Raw genomic sequence first — 16,183 nt, forward strand, 5'->3', positions numbered from 1 at the left:
CCTTTGTCAATGTGACATCCCATAGGGATACCTCATTCTTGGAAGTTTTGAGAAGCGGCAAAAATGTCTCATATCTTTTTCTTACTTCTTACACCATACCTCCCCACTGCCTTTTACCTTATAGCTGCCTGTTTCATGAATGACCAATCTCTAAATAAAATAGAGGTTCTCAACAACTAACAGATGGCACAAGTAGAATTATATTTTACACATCTAGAACATTCTGCTAATTGCTTACTGGAGCTCCAAAAAGCTGCATGATAACTTCTTGAAAGCAAACAATGAGACAATCATGAATAAGATTTTTGGGTAGTTGAGGATGTAACATCAAATGCACCTGCTTATGGAAGTGACATTATCAGCTGCTAGGATTTCCAAACCGGAAGAGACCCACCAGATTCATGGTTAATAATAGAATCATGAAACATCCTAAGGAAACATAGTAAGGAACCCACAAACAAGGACATTTTATCTCTAAAACTAAAACCCATCCAGCTCCCTGCAAGGCATTGTCAGTGAAAGTATGTGTAGTGCTATATCTATTTTTGCCAGTTTGAAGGTAGTACATACTTTCTTGTAGGTCACTGTATGCTTCCCTGACAGGTCAGCCAGCAGCCAAAGCTCTCCCTCTTCTTGCCCACTGAATTACCCTACTCTCCCTATTTTACATATTTTTGCTTCTTCCTGTCCTTTAAAATAACCTTACTCCCCCTCTGTATTTCTTTACCCCCAGTCTTGTTGTACGTAAGCTCCCTCCTTTCACCTAACAGGATTTTCCCCTACAGGGCTCTCTGTTGTATTAAACTGACTGTCCACTAGGTGGCGCTCTTCCACCATTCCACTGTCTCTAGCTTCTTTCCTACTCCTCTCCTTATCTCACCCATTTACTTCTTAGATAACTCTTTTACTGATCTCAGTTTCACTATTCTCCTTGGAATACCCATTCCACTTCTCCACTCTACATTTACCCATCCCTATCCCTCATAGCCTCTGACCTTCTTCTACTGTTATTTCTCTTTCATTTCCAACCACAACTCTAACTTGCTGTCACTCTTTTTACTTAGCATAACTGTGCAAACTTACCTTCTGGCTCTCACACTCTACTGATTGTTTTCCTCCCATTTTCTCCTTCCTTTGGCTCTTCCCGCTCCGTTCGCCCTACGGGCTCACTCCGCTCCCCTACCCTGCCCCCAATTCCCACCCGCCCGAGTACCTCTACATTTATTCCTAACTAATCCCTCCCACCCAAACCCCTCCCAACCAAACCAACTAACTAATCACTATCCTCTCCTTACCACCCCTCCCTTTCCTACTCCTCCCAACCCCACTTGACCCACCCTGTCCTCCTTACTCAGTTTCTATCTCTCGCTGTAAAGACTTACATCCCCTTCTACTTCCTCTACCTCTTCTCCTCAGTTTACCTGTAAACTTCCTCAAACATCTCTCCCTTCATTTTCCTCACATTCTCCAAGTATGTCCTCCCATACCATTTATACTATCCTTGTCCCATGCTCCCTTCTTGTGCTACTAATTCCTCTTTATTTTGCTACTTCTTACTCTTCCAAAACACCCCTATGCCTACCTCCTACTCAAACCATCCCATGCACTCTCCCAAAACCATTTCTAGCAACCCACTTCCATACAATAACATCCTGTCTTATTCTCCTAACCTACTACACCTATTCCACCCCAAACTCTTCTCCACCACAACAAATACCTTCACTCTTAAATCACTACTAGCCCCAAACAGCTTCCTTCTCAATAAACCCAAAAAGTTATTCCTAATAATGACCTAGCCTTATCTGGAGATATCCATCCTAACCCTGGCCCTTGCCTCACAACAAACTCCTCCCCACCCCCACTTCATCCATTACACACATCCATTCTCCCCCTCCCTCTTCTTCTTCTACTTCCTCTCCTAACACCCTTAAGATCTTTACCACAAATGCCCAAAGCCTTAATAACAAAATACACCAAATACAAGCTTGGATTTCCCACAACCAACCTGGCATCCTAGCCATCTCAGAAACCTGGCTAAAACCCCATATTGCTGACTCCGAAATTCTACCACCTGGATTCCAAATCCATAGAAGTGACCACTTAAACAGAAAAGGTGGAAGCTCTGCTCTAATCTACTCCAACCTTCTCTCACTAATCCCTCTACAAACTCCAATTCCAAAATTCAAAAATACTGAACTAACCACTTGTCTCCTACAATTAAATAAACATAAAAATATCTGCATTATCTCCCTATATATTTCCCAAGGTGACAACTTCTCTACCCTTGAAACTATTCTTCACTGGGCCTCAACTAAAATAAAATTCGAAACCTACATTCTAGGCGATGTTAATATTGATTGGAATAAAATCAACTCACCTTCCAACCTCCTTATTCATCAACCTCTACAATTTCTCCCAAGTAATTCATACAACTACTCGCCCTAACAAACACCACCCCCCCAGGATCCATCATCGACTGGGTCCTAGCCTCCCATCCTAATAAAATAACTCTCTCTGGTACTATCCCAGACACATTCATTGACCATCTCCCTGCTTTCATACATCGCTCAACCAACAATACTAAACACCAACACCACTATATCCACACTCGCAATCTCAGCAACTTCAACCCCTCAAATTTCTCAAACACTTTTAAATATATAAACTGGCAAATCCTATATACTCTTCCCCTTGACAATGCAGTAGAATATTTTAACTCTGTCTTCCTGAAAACCCTCACCTCACAAGCCCCACCAAGAAACAAACGAATCAAGACTAATTCTGCTCCTTGGCTATCCAAAGAAACTAAATAAATAATGCACTGCAGGGACAAATCCTGGAAGCTCTACCAAAAAATAAGATGTCTTCTACCTTGCTTCAATACACCCAACTCCGCAACCAAGTAAAGAAACTAATCACCTCAGACAAAAAAAAACTACTACAATAAACTTCAATCCAACAATAACAAGAACCCAAAACAATTCTGGAAATCTATTAATTCCCTAATCCACCCAGGATCCAGGAATAATCCCTGCCCTGACCGTAGCTTAACTGACTCAGAACTAAGCTCTCACTTCAACACATTTTTTACAGAATCCATAGCTAATCTAACCAAATCTTTTCCCGACAATAATCCATCCAACTCTCTTTCCTCTACTCCCAGCACCCCTAATAACTGTACGCTTAATTTCCACCTCAAACCTGTACCATCTACTTTCATAAAAAGACTCCTATCAAAACTAAAGCCTTGCTCAAATGCCCCGGACAACTTACCCTCCTCCTTCCTCAAATCCGCTGCTGATGGTATTGCTCTCGCTATAAGCATCCTAATTAACAGATCTTTAAAAGAGTCTTATGTATCCAAACTTTGGTGATCTGCCTTCATTCTACCTCTTCACAAAGGAGGCAAAAACTACAATATCTCTAATTTCCGCCCAATTGCCCTACTCTCACTATTATCAAAAATACTTGAAAAATGTGTCCATCACCAACTTATGCCATTTTTTAACTCAGAATCTCCTCTTAATTCCTACCCAGCATGGCTTCCGCCCTGGCCACAGCACCACTACCGCCTTACTATCCACCCCCCAGGATCCATCATCGACTGGGTCCTAGCCTCCCATCCTAATAAAATAACTCTCTCTGGTACGATCCCAGACACATTCAGTGACCATCTCCCTGCTTTCATACATCGCTCAACCAACAATACTAAACACCAACACCACTATATCCACACTCGCAATCTCAGCAACTTCAACCCCTCAAATTTCTCAAACACTTTTAAATATATAAACTGGCAAATCCTATATACTCTTCCCCTTGACAATGCAGTAGAATATTTTAACTCTATCTTCCTGAAAACCCTCACCTCACAAGCTCCACCAAGAAACAAACGAATCAAGACTAATTCTGCTCCTTGGCTATCCAAAGAAACTAAACAAATAATGCACTGCAGGGACAAATCCTGGAAGCTCCACCAAAAAAATAAGATGCCTTCTACCTTGCTTCAATACACCCAACTCCGCAACCAAGTAAAGAAACTAATCACCTCAGACAAAAAAAAAAACTGCTACAATAAACTTCAATCCAACAATAACAAGAACCCAAAACAATTCTGGAAATCTACTAATTCCCTAATCCACCCAGGATCCAGGAATAATCCCTGCCCTGACCGTAGCTTAACTGACTCAGAACTAAGCTCTCACTTCAACACATTTTTTACAGAATCCATAGCTAATCTAACCAAATCTTTTCCCGACAATAATCTATCCAACTCTCTTTCCTCTACTCCCAGCACCTCTAATAACTGTATGCTTAATTTCCACCTCAAACCTGTACCAACTACTTTCATAAAAAGACTCCTATCAAAACTAAAGCCTTGCTCAAATGCCCCGGACAACTTACCCTCCTCCTTCCTCAAATTCGCTGCTGATGGTATTGCTCTCCCTATAAGCATCCTAATTAACAGATCTTTAAAAGAGTCTTATGTATCCAAACTTTGGTGATCTGCCTTCATTCTACCTCTTCACAAAGGAGGCAAAAACTACAATATCTCTAATTTCCGCCCAATTGCCCTACTCTCACTATTATCAAAAATACTTGAAAAATGTGTCCATCACCAACTTATGCCTTTTTTTAACTCAGAATCTCCTCATAATTCCTACCCAGCATGGCTTCCGCCCTGGCCACAGCACCACTACCGCCTTACTATCCTTCTTAGACAGAGTAAATCGAGCATGTGATTCTGGATTACTAGTATCCACAGTACTGCTAGACCTTTCCAAAGCCTTTGATACCATCTCCCACAAGCACCTTCTCTTTCATCTCTCCAACCTCCATCTCTCCCCTGATACCCTTTCCTGGTTCTCCAGCTACCTATCTGACAGATCTCAAGCTGTCAGATGGAAGAACTCTACCTCCTCCTTCTTGCCAACACCCACCATTGTTCCCCAGGGATCCATCCTCGGACCCATGCTTTTCAACATTTTCATTAACAACTTTCACTCAATCATCCCTGATATGACAGTTATCCAATATGCAGATGACTCTACCTTAGTCTGTGCCGCCTCCAACCTACCTGAACTCCTGACTAAAACTCAAACAGCTTTTTCCACTACCGAAAACTGGATGTACCAAAACCATCTCTCTCTCAGTTCTAATAAATCCAAAATACTTCTCTTTCCTCCCTCCAGAAGTTTCTCCTTTGACAAGAATGCTTTCAAAGTCCTTAGCCAAAGCAACTCTGCCATTGAAGTGGTCCCTTCTGCAAAACTCCTCGGCACTACCATAGACAAACACCTTAAATTTGATATCCATATCCAACAAAACATAAAGAAAACCCATCAAAAATTAGGCATGCTCTATAGAAATAACCACTTTCTGCCCAACTCCGCAAGGCAAACTATTGCTAATACCTACCTCCTACCCTCTCTATTATATGGAGCCCCTCTACTAACTAACCTATCTTCTTCCAACACCTCTAAACTCGAAACTTGCTATAATAAAAATCTCCAAATTCGCAACTAAATCCAAAACCTCTACTCACCACTGCCTAACCCTACAATCTCTGAACTGGCTGGAACTCTCAAACCTCCTAGACTATTTCCAACTAACCACCGTGCACAAATTAAAATTCTATCCAGATAAATGCCCAGCCTTAACAAACATCCTTCCCCCTTACATCCCAACTAGATCTCTGAGATCTGAACACCAAAATGTAATCTCTGTCCACAAACCCAAACGCCCTGCAGGCCAACTCCTTCTCTCTTTCACTGTAGGCAAAAAATGGAACTCTCTCTCCCTCCTTCACTCAGGACTACACCTAACTCTGAATCCTTCAAAACCCTACTTTTCTCTTACCTATCCACTAAACGTAAATGCTCCTGCTTTCACCCTATATAACAATCTTAAGAATTTCCCCTTTGAGCTCTCCATACTCCTGCTCTTCTCTGCACTATTACCTCTTTTTCTATTGTTTAATTAAACCTAAGCTAACATACTCAGACTAAGCATCTTCTCTCTCTTGACTCCAAGTATTGTATATATTGTAAATATCACTGATGCTTATTGTCCAGTCAGTCTAAACTTACTGCCCTGAATGTAAATACCTACAAACTGTGCTACCTATGTCAAAATTGTATTTCAATGTCAATTTATCCACCTGTACCTGATTGCATATATGTATTTACCATTTCATTATGTAACCTGTGTATCCATATATGTATGTACTTACCATTGCATTATGTAACCTTTGTAACCATATTGCTTATTGGAGCTTATCTCCCCGGGCCTCCACTGAAAATGGCCACACCACTGGCCCGGTGGACTTCCCCGGTAATCAAACTGAAATAAATAAAATAAATAATCATACCTCAAAATATTGCCAACAAAATAACAACATATCTAAAATAAATGTTGATATCAACAAGATATTTGAAAGAAAGCATTTTTACAAGGGGGGAGCAGCCTTGCACTCCCTATTACCTCTAGTTCCCTATAGAGACTAATTCCCAGACTGCTCAGCCTTGGAGTAAGGGGGAAACATCCTTTCCCCCAAAGTTCTACAATCTTACAATTACATAGTCACAATGTGTGAACTAACCACATTCAACTAAATAGTACTGCCACAAGTTTCAGTGTAAGCTGACTGACTCAGTTAAACCCCTCTGTGCTGCTCCTAGGTTTCTGACAGACATGGACCATATACCAGGGGATGAAACACAATGAAAAAGTGGCCATGGCCATGCCCTAGAACTGTCTGACACAGTAGTGCCACGCTTTTATGTCACTCTACTTAAAACAATTAACTGCAGGTGAGACCCCAGGGGATTAGGGGAATAAATCAGTGCCTATAGGTAGATGGATGGATAACTATGACCAGAGCAGTGTCTGGAGGTGGATAAATCACATGAGACCAGTATCTATACATAGCTGTCTAGGACCAACCAGTGCCCATGAAGGGATAGATAATCAGAAGTACACTGCAGGAAGGAACAATGTCCAGAACCATGTCCTGAAATGCTGTCCATCACTGGCTGTGACAGATACCCATGCATCCACACTGATAATTCAGACTTCAGGACAAGATCAGTTGACAGATATGGCCATCGGGTTTCTTCTGTGTCAAATGCCAGTATCAGAGATACTGCAGTGCCCTTGACATCGGACTTTAGTGTGGGTACATTCTGTTGATGTACCTTTACAGATCATGGGAACAATTACAACTGCCTCCCCAGAACTTTGTCTTGGGCTGCACAGATTCTGTTACCTTAATGGCCTAAAGAATTTCTCACAATGCTGAAGTGGAAGTGAAAGAGGAGGACAAAATATTTTGAACATAAAAACCCAGAAGATGATAAGTTGACTTAAAAATAAATATTCAGGGTACCTTCTGAAATAAAACAATGACAATGACCAAATAGTTGATTGTAAAAGTTAATATAGTACTTAAGCTTGACAATACAGCTTCAGTAATATATATAATAATACTTACGTGTGTGTGTGTGTGTGTGTGTGTGTGTGTGTGTGTGTGTGTGTGTGTGTGTGTGTGTGTGTGTGTGTGTGTCTGTGCACATCTATAAAACTCCACAATTGCCTTTTTCAGATTGTTGAGAGTATTTATTATTAAATGAATAACATGCATACACACTTCATAGTTATGTTGTTAGTATTGTAAGTAATGCTGCCTTACATATGTATATACTTAATATGACCCTTTTATGTGTATGTTTACGATGAAAAGAAATGTATGTATGCTAATGCTAATGTGCATGCAGACACATGTATGTGTAAAAGCTCTCTTGGCTGGGACCTGCCATCCTTGGATCAATAAAGGCACATCAAACCTCTTCTCAAAGTATGAGTAATTTCTTAATATATTTGAAGAATATGTATGGTATTTTAGAAAATAAACACACACACACACTTGCTGGAGATTGAACAAACTTTATCTGATGATTGTACTTTGTCTATAACTTTAACCAGTCTTCTTATGTTGAAGCAGTTTTTTTTTTTCTTGTACAATATTCTGTCTGTGAAGTGTCTGGTGGGTTCTATAACAGGTTCTCTCCAAATGGATATATATTTTTGATTCTTCAGCTGTGTCTTGAAGATATGTTAAACTGGAGCCTATTTGGTCTGCAAGTGCTATTGTGCTTATATTATTGGGAGATGCGTATCTTAGAACTCAGCTCAATACACTTTCTTGGGTCTTAGTACCAAAGTGATGACCCATAACATGTAAGTGCCCTTCTAGTAGGCTGTGGTGCTGAAGTAGCCTTCCTGGCTGCCCTACTGCATTGCTAGAATCCCAAAACCTTCTTGCCTACTATTCATTAATACCATAATGTCCATCACATATTCTACCCCATGTCTTGAAAAGTATTCAGTAATTAATTAACAAGATGTAGGTATACAAACTAAAGCCATGATTATATGCTTACAGGTGAGTGCTGAAGGAATGAGTGCACTAATTTATTACAGAGAGAGAGAGAGACAGACAGACAGAGAGAGGAACAACTGTCCATGAAACCATAGGGACTACCTCCATCCCATAAGTAAGTGTCATGCAACCTTAACCACTTTTAAGCCACTCCAGGGGTATAGAGGGGTAAAGCCCTAACTACGGCCCAGCCAACCCAGGTTTGATTAGTGGCTCGGGCAACTGATGGAATGGCAGGGAAAGGATGGGTGTGCCTCTCCTGGGTGGTAGGGTGCTTGTTGATACTCTCTCTAAGGGGAGGTATGATTCATGGAGTTGCCCGGTGATGCAATCAATGAGCATCGTGGGGGAAGGAAGTGGGAAGGGCATGAAACAACACTCCCCCCAGAGAGAAGCACAGAAGAGTTGAGCCCCTTGGATACCCTGATGATCCATAACATCAAACAAAAAGTAACACAAGTCATTCTGGTTTAATGAATGGTCATAAATTATGCAATACTTGCTTTTGCTACATCTTATTTCCAGCAATAACTAGCTTCTCTTTCAGTTCCAGCAGATATGTTACTTCCAAAGATAACATCAGAGTACGAACATCAAATACAACTCTTAACACATTAAAGAGTACTGAAACGTCCCTTACAGTGTTATTACTCAGAAATGATCTTAAACGTTGAAGTAATGAAAGAAGCAGATGACAGCAAGCCTTGCATAAGTAACAAAGAGAGAGAAAACTAGCATCAGGAAGGGTGGATATGAGCTCAGTACAATATTAAGGTTTTATGATGGCTATATAATAAAGTAAGTAGACAATGCATGCCTGTTACTTTGTGTTGAATCAAGGAACTTCTGGTTTGGTGACCATAACTATAGAAAAAGAAAACATGAAAATGAGTCTAATGCAAGATAAGCAGATGTGCTGCCTGTCACAATAGCAACATACATATAACTGTCTGTTCAGAGATTCTTCCGGTGCTTGTATACGATTTGTAAGAGAGATGCAAGAACTGATAAAACAAGACTGGAGACCCATAGATGTTTCCTCCTTTAATTAAGCATTTCAGCCCAAATGGAGCTGCCATAACAAAGGAAATGGAAGGGATACGCCAGATGCAGTGTTCTGGGAAAAAAGTGAAAGTACTTAGACCCATCCCTTCTGAAATAAACTTACCAATGGACCTCCCATATCTGTTTGAATCCAGCCAGGATGAAATGCAATGCACAGGATACCTTCTGATTTTAAATCTAGGGCAAGACACTTTGAGATCATGTTCAAGGCTGTCTGAAACAAAAAAAAACACAGCATAAAACGAGGTATTATGTTTATTTTGTTAAAAAAGGTTTTGAAACAAGTTAAAGCTCACCATGTGTTTTAATTCAGACTTCACTTACCAACCCAAACATCGCTTTCTGCAGAACACCTTCAGGATCCTTAATTTTCAGCATTGCAAATTGTTCTAAAGGCTTCAGTTCCATGTGTTTAATGAAACACAAACCTACTGAGCTTTTACTCATAATTTCACTAACAGGCAGACTACAAAAAGTGAAGTACAAAGAATCAAACAACCTCTTAAATCCTTTTGTCTCATAGCACGTTAGCTAACTTGTTTATGTGTCTAAAAATTACAGTGAAACAATGGCATCCATGGGCTTAGTTTCAGTCTTCTGTCTGATTTAACAACACTGCTTGCTAACAGACCCTGTACTCACTGGTCAACAGTTTTTACATATTTGCCAGTGGGCTAGTTGATTGTTTTTTTCTTATTAGAATGCATTGTTAGAATGCATTACTTCATCCTGAGCATCTGAAGATTTGTCTGGTGCTTTTGTTAGATGTAATAAACCAACATTCCAGACTGCTTCTTCTCTCTGGATATATTTTTTAGTTATATTCCCTTATCAGACTACAGATTTGCATGACCTTCTGAAATACTATTTTACTTAGACGTTGAATCTGTACTCTATTAGCTACACAGGTCAAGTTATTTCTCATGCTGATTAACTGCCCTTGTATATTCTACAGTATAACTGATGTATATAGTATTTGTATCCTCCTAGTCGAGTAGTTTTAATTGGTTTCAGATCTTATATACACTCAAAGCTTATTTAAAGTGTTAAAAAGATGTTTTTGTATTTAGTCTGAAGAAATCCAGGTAGCATCAAGTTCTCACTCTATTTACGGTGAATTAATGGGCTCTGTCTTCATAAGACAGTACCAATACTGCATTCTCGCACCATCAGCACCTGCCAATTGTACCACCCCTAACAGTCTGCACCTAGGCAGCTTGCACATTTTGCATGCGCGCGCACACACACACACACACACACACACACACACACACACACACTATAAATATATATACATATATATATATATATATATATATATATATATATATATATATATATATATATATACACACACACACACACATATATATATATATATATATATATATATATATATATATATATATATATATATATATATATATATATATATATATATATATATATATATATATGCATATGGATCTACTTCAGAAGCTCGAAAATTTCAAAACTTTGAACTTCAAATGGCTGAGACCATAAGATCGAAATTTTGAAACTTCAAAGACATAATAAAAAAATAAAAACAAACATTTTTTTAAGTTTTTGCAGGGGGGCAAGCCCCCTTCACCCACACACCCCCCTGCTAACTAAATATATCAACTCCGAGATTGCACTACAGTGAGGCAAATGGTAAATTTCCCATTCTGCGCTATGCAGTGATCTCCATTCAAAATGTTCGAAGTTTCAAAACTTCCATCTTATGGTCTTGGCCTTTTAAAGTTCAAAGTATTGAAACTTTGAGCTTCTGAAGGGGATCCATATATAGCTATATATATGTGTACACACACACACACACACACACACATATATATATATATATATATATATATATATATATATATATATGTGTGTGTGTGTGTGTGTGTGTATATATATATATATATATATATATATATATATATATATATATATATATATATATATATATATATATATATATATATATGGTTTACCTTTAAAATGTTGCAACACACTTGTGCGACTCTTTACTTCATTGACTCGAAATGTCGGAAACTGCACCGTCAAATCTGCACAACAGTCAATCTGCTACTCAAAAGAATGTCGACACTCTGAGAATGTCGACTTTGTTCAAAACACCAACACTTCTGGATGTCTCCTACGAGCGTTATGCAGGAGGGCAAGCCCCCCTGCACTCCCCACACCTGCTGCTAATTATATATACTAACTCTGAGATCACACTACAGTGAAGGAAGGGGTCATATCCCAATCCTCTTTGTAGTGCAATCTCCACTTAAAATGCAAAACTCACAAAACAGTATGTGCACACTGGCATTCACTCTTTTCTGAGTTTGGCATTTTTCAGTTCGCTAATGCGAATTGTTGAAAACAACCTTCTATACATCTGACCATTGCAGATGTGCATCTTGACATTTTAGAGGTAAACCACACATATATATATATATATATATATATATATATATATATATATATATATATATATATATATATATATATATAGATCTAGGACTCTTGAACAAAACTTCAACATCCCGAATCTACAATAACCGAACACACTTTAACAAAAGCGCTTTCACCAAAAAAGTGCTTTCGTTAAAGTGTGTTACAAAAAAAAACAATAAATCTACTTTTATGCAGGGGGGCAAGCCCCCCCTGCATCCCCCCATGTGGGGGGCTGTGCCTCCACACCCCCCCTACTTTAATATTCTCACTCTGAGGTCACACTTCAGTGGGGGATAGGGAATTTTCCCTTATCCGCACCGTAGTGCGACTGGCACAACGAGCATACTTATCTGAAAGTGCTTCTTCAGTGAACAGCACTTTCAGTTAAGTATGTTCGTTGATTTCTGCTTTGGCAGAAAATGCCGTTTGGGATCAGTACGGATCCCATATAGAGATATATATATATATATATATATATATATATATATAGAGATATATATATATATATATATATAGATATATATATATATATATATATATATATATATATATATATATATATATATATATATATATATATATATATATATATATATATATATATATACACACACACACACACACACACACATACATATGTGAGTGTATATATGTGTACATTTGTGTATATATTATGTTAAACAGGTACATGGGTTGTGTAGATGGCCATATAATGACACTGAAAGGAGTAGCTTTATGGAAACTAGAGAAATGGCAAAAGCAAATGAAGGCAAACTACAGAGTGGCACAATTCAACAGTTCAGGAATGTATAAAATTAAGTGACAAGATGCTATATACAATAAATCTGTACACCATAATTTCTCAGTGAACAGACAAACAGAGAGACAGCATTAAGATGCCAGCAGTAACATTCACATTAGTCAGTCAGTATACTTTAGAGGCTGCTCTTACAGCCAGTTTCTATGATGGGGTGCATCATTACCCTTTCTGTCACAGATGGATCCAACCATTCCTAGCTTGCAACCGCCACCATGAAAGGGATATAGTTGAACTCTATAGTGTGATAAGAATCATGTTATGACAGCTTGTAGACATTTGCTCACATGGACTCCCACAGGATGTCTGGACTACCAGTCCCTGCAGACTATAACTTGTAACAGGGACCTTCCAAAGGTCATCAGAGTACAAGTCGGGTATGTTGCAGGCATCTACCTCATGCATACTGTACCAGTTCCTTGATGTCATGATGCATATGGGGTATATATGGCTTCCTATGGACCACAGAGAAGACAAACACCAGTATATGGACATTATATGAAAATGCCCACTCCTCTCACCACTGAGGTCCACTGGCTGCACCCAAGTCACTATCAAGGGCTCATCTGGTGCACATGGACATCACTATATCAGCATAGGTTCATAGGTGATTACTAGGCTAATGGCACAAGAGCCTTTTCAAACCTAGCCAATAATACCCAGGATATGATAGTATTATATCTTAAGTCCCCAACTATGGGATGGGCAGTATCAGGGTAGTGGGTGTTACAGTTTTGGAGCGCTGAGTCATTTTACAGACTACGTCTGTCTATAAGGGATATAGGCAGTACCCCAAGAATGAAGTTACACTTCCCCATTCATTTATCCAAATTCTTTTCGAACACAGTGAGGAAGGGGCTTTGTTTTACAAAGATGGGAAGTTTATTCAAATGATGAGGTAGCCTTTGGAATATGAATCTGTCTCTCCAGCAAGTTCTGTTAGTCACACATACGGTTCAGGTCCATGGAACCCATAAACCTTGTATAATTTTTTGTATGAATACATAACATTTTCATCAGGGCTGGGCCAGAGAATTCTTTGTAGGTCAGGCATAAGTCACTTGTTAATAAACAATATGAAACAGAGTAAAGGGATAGGGCTTTTAGTCAGTCTGCATAAGACATGGGACTTATAGTTTGTATTTGTTTAGTGAGAAATCTCTGGGGCCACTCCAATTTGTGTAAGTGCCTGGTTAGGTACAGAAGGGAGCACTGTTATCAATTATGGGTCTGATGAAAACAGAGTACAATGGCACTGTGACTTCCTTTGATCTTGATGCCATGCATTTAATTATAAGTTGAGCCACACAGAAGGATTTCCTCACTACTGTACCTACCTTAATGTCAAAGCTTAAGTTACTATCCATCTGGTTTTCTAGGTCCCTCACCACTGGGTCTACTTTTAGGGGTGAGCTATCAACATTATAACATGAAGTGTTTCCACTCCATCAATTGCCAGAATGTGAGTAATGCACAGGGTATTATCAATAATATGTATAATATGTCTGTGTACCAACCAGACAGTTTCCATGATTTGCTCATCAGGCACACATCCAAATTATAGCAGTGACCTGTGCAAGATGATTTCCCACAGGGATATCTTATTAGTGATGCTGGATAGGCTCTGGAGCCATTGCTCATGACACAGATATCAAAGCCACAAAACACGACTGAGATGACATATAACTTTGCAGTATCACAGACCTGCAACTTTGCTGACTATGTACTTGGACTGTTGAAGGCCCACTTTCACTGTCTAGATTCCTTTGATGGTGCACTGCAGTGTGCTTAAGACACCTTCTGTCTGTATTATACAGCACAACATCGTGGCATGCAGACAGCTACAAAAGGGTATCACCCTTGGAGGAGCATTTTACCAAAGCTACCAGTGGAGGAGGTTGTGAATGAGAAGTCATTGGAGGAACCATCTGTAGGTGAACCTCAAGTGAGGTAGAAGCAGCCACAATACACTGCAGTACTGGCAAAGGAGGCAGCATCTGGTTCACAACTATGGGTCAGAACAGAGGCGACAAAGATTAAAACTAATGCTTGCAGTACTACATCCAGGTTATACATTACAGTGTATTGACTGGCTATGCTGTGCAGTAGACATTATCAAACCCATTCAATACAGGCGGGTGGGCTGGACACAGTTGTCATCATTTGCACAGGACAGATGGGACACAGTGATGTGAATCAGCAGCAAATACATAGGTGGAGGTGGGGATGGACAAGAGATGCAAAGAGTTACTGTGTTACAAGACTGAGTGATTTGGGGAGCTGTGTATACTGCGTAGGAAAGGGGTGGAGCTTCTTGAGGGGAGCAGGTGATTAAATGTATGCAGTTGCACAGGACTGGTGTTAGAGGACACAGCTGGAGCAGATGGCATATCACTGTGGGGTCTACTTTAATTAAACAAAAGCGGAATCCGTTGAATACGAATCCGTCAACACATAAACAGCAAAACGCGATAATGTTGAACACGCAAAACCGTGAAATTTAAACATCAAAACTGCAATAGTCAGCCAACCCCACCGCCCGTAACATACTACCTACGCAAACACAACAACAAAAAACACATACATACACTAACCAAAACCCTACTACTAACCCTAAATTAAAGCACCAAAACCCCACTTGTAACCCTACACTAAACCCCACATACACAACTATCTCTGCACTACCCTTAACCCCTCCATAACCCTAAGGTCCATAACTACCACACACTTACCCTACAGAGCTATACCCACACAAAGTAAATATTCCACACACATACACTTAACAAAACCCTACACTAAACCTTACATACATTACCCATCTATGCACTTATCTTAACCTGCACCCTAACCCTAACGTCCGTAACTATTGCACACTTACGTTACGGAGCTATACCGCAGACGGGCCAACTATGATAATTCGACATTTCTGATTTTGCTATTTAGTGCAGTCGATGTTTCCACTTTTTGCTGTTTATGTGTCAACGGATTCGTATTTGATGGATTCCGCTTTCGTTTAATTAAAGTAGACCCATCACTGTGCCAGTGCTGCTATGACAAGTGATCATCAGTCCCCTCTGGGAGTGATGCAGACTGTAAATGGCTTCAGCTAGGGGAGAACCACCATTATGTTATAGCACTGCCAGTAATACCCACTTTCAAGGATGATGTGGACCTGCATATTTGTGACAGTTTGTGCTCTGTGGAGGACTGCCACAGAAAATACATTCATGAGGATGTCCCTGTCATGCCACACCAGGCTCACCACCAGTACACAGGGTTTAGGAACTGGTACTACGTGACTTTTAGGTACCTACCTTGTGAGGAATATTCATAGTGGAGTCAAAGGAGTGGCAGCCCTAGGTACATAGTGGCCCTGGTATATGTCATAGTGCATG

General features: G+C 39.7%; 1 protein-coding gene across 1 annotated transcript in view; it reads right to left on the reverse strand.

Annotated features, from left to right (window-relative positions):
* LOC122793654 (C-factor-like) overlaps window positions 1–16,183 on the reverse strand; it is a 309,477-nt gene that overhangs the window by 77,895 nt on the left and 215,399 nt on the right. Inside the window, exon 5 of the mRNA XM_044061871.1 lies at window positions 9,609–9,719. Coding sequence (XP_043917806.1) covers window positions 9,609–9,719 — 111 coding nt within the window. The remainder of the gene's footprint in view (window positions 1–9,608; window positions 9,720–16,183) is intronic.

The sequence above is a fragment of the Protopterus annectens genome, chromosome 2.part0 (assembly GCF_019279795.1).
Source record: "Protopterus annectens isolate FY-2018-M chromosome 2.part0, PAN1.0, whole genome shotgun sequence".
Classification (NCBI taxonomy): domain Eukaryota; kingdom Metazoa; phylum Chordata; order Ceratodontiformes; family Protopteridae; genus Protopterus; species Protopterus annectens.